Below are 8,316 nucleotides of genomic sequence, written 5' to 3'. Positions count from 1 at the left end.
GCTCAATCCACTCAGCGTGCTTTGTTTATCAGCTCGCGCACATCAGCTATACAGGCGTTAATACTGAATGTTTAAAATTATATTCGTTGCATACATATACTTCGTAGTAGACATCCTTAACTCCATTCTGCTGTCTGTTGTTCTGTTGTTGGTGTTTCTTTGTCTGAATATGGCACTTATCACATGTTGTGTGGTATCGGCGTTTGGTATCGGGGCATTTTAACGAGTACGAGTACAGGAGCTCAGTATCGGGCCCGATACTGATACCAGTATCGGTATCGGTGCATCCCTAGTTTTTATACATATGAAAATGTATTTAATCAAAAGGTAAAAAATGCCCATGAAATGCCCCAGTTTTAGCAAGGCCAATTGTCATTGTTTAGACTGATTATTTATTTCAATTTAACTAGTTCAACTAAAGTATTCAATAAATGAGCAATGCTTTGTGTTTTACATGAAATAATATGCCTTGTAGAAGTAAAAATGCCCCTGAAAATCAATTGCACCAGGAGAAATATTGCTCCTTAATAAAAACAGTTAACAGTTAATTTATAACACTGGTGTATGCACACATGGCCCAGTCGCTCACACCCTAAGCCTTAGATCCTTTAGGTGTGAAATGACATGTAAAAGGCCTTCTTGGAGTGGAAAGTCCTAAAGAAGGAAACGCTTTCCAGATTACCCCATCTTTAAGGATGAAAGGACATGGCATATGCGAAGGAGGAAGAGGATGCTGGCAAAAACCCTTTTCTTCCTACCTGAGGGGAAGGCTGAAAGAAGGTGGGCTTGAACTCTCTGAGATGTTGGACAGCGCTGAAGTGAGTGAACATGTTAACTTCAGCTCTGTGAGGGCGGACATTGGAAGAAGATGAAAGACAACTGTGTTGTCGGATCCCTTTTATTGGATTAGGCCACATGGTTCAAACTCAAAAATCTCTTTGGTATTTTAATAGACCTCAAAGAGGAAAGGTAATGCTAATAGAAAACATGGCTAGAGAGTGGGATTGTTAAACCATCACTTACTGTAAATTTAAACCATGCCCAGAAAGTTGTGAGCTTGAAAGCTGCAACGAATTAGAGATTTATACACAAAGACACAAATATAAACACTCAAGACATCTGTATTTGGATAAAAAAAATGAAAGAAAGAAAATGACACCCTGTAATTGGTTGAAATGCAAAATGTCAATATGGCCTAATGGTCCGATTGAGCCTAATTGAGCAGCATAATCAAAATTTGTCTCAGTGTTATTCGGGTGGTCAAAGGAAAGTGATTCAGAGCTGTGAAACAATGAGCATTCTGTTGAGTCCTTGAACAGCAAGTCCATGGCTGACAGAAATAATGGTTGAGATTAGTTTCTCCTGTTTTTGATTGCAGGAGCTACACTGCAGCCTGGTTCCATTTTTCAAAAACTGACAAGATATAGCGTATTGGAATTTAAATCACTGTGCTGATTACTGTCCTTACGGGTAGGCTGGAAGACCGAAAATTTCTGGTCTGAACTCTTCCATACTTCTAAGCAGCAATGTAGCCTCTTGGGTGAGGCGGCGGTCCAGGTTATTATCTGGGATCATCACCACCTGCATTCCAGCTGCCAGACCCGCCTTTACCCCATTTGGAGCATCTTCAAAAACCAGGCACTGTGAAGGCAGAATCAAAACAGACTAATCAATTAAAACATAAATGCATAAATGCTCAAGAACTCAATATACTGACTAGTGTTGCCATGGTACCAAAACTTTAGTAGTCTGTACCAATACCAGTAAAATTCCACACTTCTTGGTACCATTTTCGGTACCATAGCAAAAACTACTGTAACTATTTTATTGTAAAAATATAAAATAAATACAATTTGTTAATTATTAATGCTGTTAATAATTAGTAAATAATACATAAAAAAATTAGCATGTAGCTTTCAAATATTGTTCAGTTATGCAAACACTGCAATAAAAAGATCAAATGAAAGTAATAAAATAATTACAGGTAACAGAACAAGTGGCAGGTCTATTGTACTTGCAATGACTTAATGCACAGATCTATTTTGACCCGTCTGTTGCTTTAGTTATCAATCACAATGTCAAAAATCGCAATTTCAGATTCAGTCCTGAAATCGGTCATCACTCCCGAAACTTTGCAGTGTGTACTTAGCAGCATTAAAAAATAAAAATTGAAAAATTAAAAATGTCTATACTGCACAATGAATCTAATATTTGCATCTTGTTTATACTTTGTTGATTAAAGCTAAACTAAATTTGCGAGTACGCAGAGTTCATGCTGAACAAACTCTGGCATATAGAGTGGTGCAGGTATGATGTCAGAACCCCGTCAGAACTGGTTCCTTTAAGATTTTTCTTATGGGGTATTTTAATGGGGTTTTCAATTTATGAGTAAAATAAAGGTGTGTATAACAGTATCGTCAAGTTATGTTTATCACAGGCTTTATTTTACTCATAAATTGAAAACCCCATTATCAAAATGGGGTCTAAAATCTTAAAGGAACCAGCAGCCAATTACAATTACATTCAAATTACACTTCAAATAGTTTTTCCCAGTAATGGTTTCTGTCGTTTTAGATGGTTCTTATCGCACTGATGTCTGTTCAAGTGTTCAATTTTCTAGTAAGTTTGCTTTTAATTATTTGATGCTCTAAAAACAGAGTTGGGTGTCATGATTGTGTGCTTGTGATTGGGTCTGTGGGAGTTTGGGTGGTACATTGATATCGTGCCTCTGGCTTATGATCACTACTACACAGACTCAGGCTCCAAAAAACAGCGTAAGATGACATTTTGGCTTCACTTTTCTGCAGTGGAAAGAAGTGGAGACATGTTGTCCATCTTTTTTTTTTTTTTATAGAAACCTTTGATTCCCTTCACAGAGCGCTCACATAAATATGGGAACATGTGAAAGTAGCCGCCTATCAGCAGGTAAGGGTACTCGGTATTACCGATACTGCAGAAGGGCTGATATTATTACGTTTTTAAAATGTAAGTATCGACTTGGTACTGAAGTAACGGTACTTTTGACAACACTAATACTGACTAACAATGTAAAAAGAAGATCCAAAAGCAGGAGACGGCAAAATACAATATTTCAAATGCAATAGTACAAAAAGTAGGCCTACTACTTGGTATTAGACCAAAGATAATACAGAGCCATATTTTGACATGCATATCTTTGACTAAAAATTATTCTCTTGCTCTTGCTTTTTCTATATATATAAATCCTGAAAAATCCATGCATTTATCTCTTAAAGTAATTACAGGTAAATAAATCATCAAGGCCAAATATCTATCAAGCTTTACAATAGTGAGTTTTTTTTTTCTTTTCATAAAAACATATCTAGAAATCAAAGTGGCCAATGCTAATATATAATATGGTTTAATGAATTTAATGCAAGCAAATGAGATGTACACAAAATTGCAGAATTATTAAATAAACAATATTTTCTTACAAACACAAATATGCATCATCCATTGATATAGCTTTCGGTAGATCTTGGAATAAGGGGAGTGTGTGTTTCGTTGCATTTAACCAAATAGGCATGTTATGTGATCTCAAAATGTCTGAATCTCTCACATGCTGGTCTATCTAGATTCATAAAAGGCATCAGAATCAGTATGCTTTCCTAGGAGCCACCCAGTATATATAATTGACTGTCAGGAACAAAGATTCGACATTTTCGTCCACTCATCACAGGAACAAATAACAATAAAAAAAAAGGCACTTGAGTTTCCATGGATGGTTGTAATTGACTGATGTTACAAAGCCAGTTGTTCGATGAGTGGAAGTGCCTCACAAAGACCAGCGGAAGCATGCAGTTCACTTTGGAGAGTAAAGCTTATAGCTAATTCCCTTGTACCGGGGGCACAATTAAAACTTCTAATTACGCAAAGAGCACAGAAAATTACCCATAATTACCAAGGCACGCATTTTTGTGAACATAAAGGAAATAAAAAAAGCTTGAGGACAAAAATAAGTAAGTGTAGCTAAGTGTAGCACAAATGCTGGCATTTTCTCTGTCAGCAATTTGAAGTGGAGCATCTTGTTGGATTAGAAACAGTCCAGGACATCTAACACAAGAGAGATTCAGTAATTAGTCATATAGTGTATGAGAAGGCTTAAGATTCACACGTCACTTGAGCAGACAGCTGGGGATGAGAGGGTGAGACGACTGTCTCAAACACTTCTAATTAAGAGACTGAATCAGCGTTTTACAGTCAGATTTGTTTCTCACCTCAGAAAATGGGAGAATGTTAAATGGTAGCTTTTGTTCCCTATTTTATTTAAAATCCTGCTTTTAGGCCTACATATTACATAAAAAAACACTTTGAATTATGAGAAAATCAATGAAAGATAGAATGCTTGACAATAAAGAGAAAACAGAAAGAGTAAAGCCATCCATGACATAGCCTTTCCATCACAAATCATTTGTCATACGCCTCCACAAATCAGTCTAATAGCATTTTCTGCAGAGCGATTCAGGAGCAGAGCTGAGCAGCAAAAACATATAGTTATTTTTATATATTTAATATGTACTGACAATAACTAGTCAACACAAGGTTCCTTGCATTGTCCTCGCTGACTACACTCAAAAACATGGCAATAAGCAGTCCATTTATGAACACATTTCTTGATTTGTGCTTGAATTGTGCTGTTCATGTTTTGAATCATGTCTTTCTGGCAGTGTCTCAGCTGGGTAAAGGATAATTAATACCAGACTTCTTCACCATATTTGGCTGTCAAAAACAAAAATGCATAGTAGATGTAGAATAATAGACGATAGTATCATGCATCGATGATAGTCGGCGATAGCACGTCTTTGTCGACAGTCAAGACGATATTAGGCTCATTCTCCTATAAATTTATTAAATTATTACTATTATTATTAGGTGGCCTATTATAATACGGCTATTATTATCAAATTGCCCCGCTATTTCACTTCAGCACCGCATTTCACACTCGCGCAAATGAGGATTAGAGCCTGTAGCCGGTGAAGGAGTCTCCAACCACAAACACAGACGCAGCCTACATCGTCTGCTGATATAAGGTATTTCATTGCATTTTAACAAGTAATCTGAATAGCCTATATATATGTGCAATATTTTAACCGAGCCCTCACTAACTGAGTTTAACGCCACAGTTATGTTAGAACGCATCTCATCCTTGTTTCTGTGGCGGTGCGTCGGGCTCGTCATGGGGCGCACGGTCCTGAGCGCTGTATGACTGATGTATCGTACCCGTTCAATTGAACTTTACTCTAAATATATGAACTTACCTGTTTTAAATACATTTATATTTAACGTGTTTATGTCCAATATTTAGTGTTAAACTGTTGGTCTTTAAAATAAATCTACTTTTGATTTTCACCGTTGACTGCAGACCTTTAGACTGATAACTTCCGTGTTCTGATGCAACAAACTTGTCACAGGATGTGCAGTCCTAATAGCGATGTATGACTGTTGTATCCGAATATATATGAAAAAGCTGTTTTAAATATTTTTATATTTAACATGTTAGTTTATCAGTATGTTTGAAAGTATATTATTTCAATTATTGGTGCTTGCATTGGCTCTCTCTCGTGCACCTGCTTGGTTTAAAACACCACATAGTTATGAAATAGCCTATGATAAGTACAGAGAGTCTCTCTCTTGCTCCCACCCACCAATACATGCATGCACGCACGATAATCGCGAGTATCGCGATCTCATGGGCTGGCGATATGACGATTTGAAAAATGACCATATCGCCCAAAACTATGATGGCATCCACAATCCAGTGGGCCATCCTCTGCTTAGAGACGGCCTTCCCTTTCTGCTGGCCTCCGTAACAGACAAAGAGCTGGTCTGAGGTCCTACAGCTTGATGACCAGGTCATGCTTCCCTACAAACTTCCCTTCCACGGGGTCATGGTTAGCAGCAATCGCAGCGAATTAGACTTTAAGGGTGGAGGGAGACAGCCTTCGCTCCAACCCTTGCTGCAAAAAGGAAAGTATGACCATGATCGGGGAACAACACTCGACGAACAGGTTCCACTTCAAGGCATAAGCGTGTCTCGTAGACGGTGCTCTAGCCAAAGTGATGTGTCAACTACCTCCTGGGGTAGGTCACCTAGAACCACCGTGTCCCGTCCAGGGACCAGACATGAAGTTTCCAGAGGTCTGGACGCGGGTGCCACAGGGTGCCCTGTCTCTGAGTCAGTAGATCCTTCCTCAGAGAAATCTGTCAAGGAAGGGCTGTCACGAGGAGTATTAGTGCCGAGAACCAGGTCCGAGTGGGCCAATAAGGTGCCATGAACAGGACCTGCTCCTCATCCTCCCTGATCTTGCACAGTGTCTGTGCGAGAAGGCTCACTGGGGGAAACGCATAGTTGCGAAGGCCCCACGGCCAGCTGTGTGCCAGTGCGTCCGTGCCGAGAGTTCCATCGGTCAGGGAGTAAAACAACTGGCAGTGAGAAGTCTCTGGAGACGCAAACAAGTCTACCTGAGCGGCTCCGAAACGTCTCCAAATTAGCTGGACCATCTGGGGATGGAGTCTCCATTCTCCTGGGAGCATAGCTCGTGACATCTCATCGGCCGTACAGTTGAGCAGACCCGGGATGTGAATGGCACGAAGTGACCTCAGAACCTTTCGACTCTAAAGGAGGAGGTGGCGGGCGAGTTGCGACATGCGACGGGAGCGCAGACCATCTTGTCGGTTGATTGTCTGCTCGGACCAGCACGTGCTTGCCTCGTAAGCGCCCTTTGAAACAGTTCAAGGCAAGGCGCACCGCTAACAACTCTAGGCAATTGATATGTACACAGTACGGGTGGAGGCAGCTGCTGCCCGCCGGGGCAGGATGTGACGGATCGCCTCAGTCTGCTTCTGTGTGGCCGAGAACTGCTGGGCAAAGCTCTCGACCGCGTCGCCGAAGAGGCCGGTCTGGGACACAGGGGCATTGAGATGGTTCCAATTTCAAAAAATTGTTTTACAAAAAAAATATATATTTTTACATCTCTTATATATATACTGTGTGTGTGTGTGTGCACCGTGTGTTTTTACTGCATATCTGCCAACCACCCGACAACAAAAATAAAATCAATGTTACCTTTGATGTTTAAGTTGAAGGTAAAAAGGATGTTGCAAGTAAAATATAATCAGTGCTACAAACCTACTGTTTTAATTGTAAAATATACGTGATTTTGCAGAAGTGATGAGTTTTTGTTGGAGAGAGGAAGGGGGCATCAGTTCTAAATTTTACAAAATATTGCTCTGGTCACTGGAGAGATTTATTTATTTATTTATGTATTTATTTTTATTATTGCAATCATAACGACAGCAACATGAACACAGAAACACAGAAAAGACATCAGGATTTAAACAGATCCCTGTGCAAATAAATAAATAAATAGACAAACAAACAAACATTAAGGATGCAATGCTGTCACTAAAACGTCAAAGACAATAAATTGAAAACACCTGTTGGACTATGCTGTTGGATCTCTCTCAGCACATGCCAGCCAACACATATCTCATAGTGTTTATGCGAGCTGACATTGTACGCACCATCACAAAGAGTTATTAGAGTAATAGGCATTGATGGGGAAAAACTGTGAGGGGTCCTTTCACAACAAATCTATTGCTAATAATAGTTACCTCCCACAGATAGCAAATAACAAAAAATGAAAAATGACTTATGTAGCAAACTAGCAGATACAAATTTACCTGTTTAGTTTCAAATAAAAGTACAGTGGGATAAAAACAAATGGTGGAGGGTGACATGAGGCATAATATTTAGCACTTCCACAGAATGCCCAAAAATCTCAAACATGCACATGCAAATGTGCAACACTTAATGGCTAGACATGAATTCTAGGATGATGCAAAGATGACCTGACAGAGTGGAGTCCATCTATGGTCCAGTGCTCTAGGAAATGTCAAGGGCCAGATGACCATCTCAGCTAAGTAACATCAGAGTGACTAACATCACGTGTTATATAGGGAAGATGCATCACTGATGTGTTTCTCATATGCACAACTAACACACAAAAGTGGACTGAAATCAAACTGACAGGCTACAAAAGTCTCACTCTTGTGAGATCTAACAGAAGGAAGAATGCCTATGAAACACAACACAGGTCCTACAATATGTGCACTGCATGATGCAGCCCTGAAGGAATATGTGAGTACAAGTCTCCACCAATCTGTTAATAATTGACAGGGGAACCTCTTCTTGTTCCCTCAGAGACTTCATGCAACAACAACAAAAACATGACTACAAAACTAAACACTTTTAGGCCCAATCCCAATTCTACCCCTTAGCCCTTCCCCTTTCCCCTA

General features: G+C 39.6%; 1 protein-coding gene across 1 annotated transcript in view; it reads right to left on the bottom strand.

Moving 5' to 3' along the window:
• Positions 1-473: 473 nt before the first annotated feature.
• Positions 474-8,316, bottom strand: part of LOC107681515 (pseudouridine-5'-phosphatase-like) — a 25,200-nt gene continuing 17,357 nt past the window's right edge. The window contains exon 4 of the mRNA XM_016477831.1: positions 474-1,641. Within this exon, the coding sequence (XP_016333317.1) occupies positions 1,465-1,641 (177 nt within the window). The 3' untranslated portion in view covers positions 474-1,464. The remainder of the gene's footprint in view (positions 1,642-8,316) is intronic.

This window comes from Sinocyclocheilus anshuiensis, unplaced genomic scaffold (genome assembly GCF_001515605.1).
Source record: "Sinocyclocheilus anshuiensis isolate Anshui unplaced genomic scaffold, SAMN03320099.WGS_v1.1 scaffold2608, whole genome shotgun sequence".
NCBI classification, from domain to species: domain Eukaryota; kingdom Metazoa; phylum Chordata; class Actinopteri; order Cypriniformes; family Cyprinidae; genus Sinocyclocheilus; species Sinocyclocheilus anshuiensis.
Note: the sequence above shows the minus strand (reverse complement) of the source record. Positions and strands in the feature narration are given on the sequence as shown.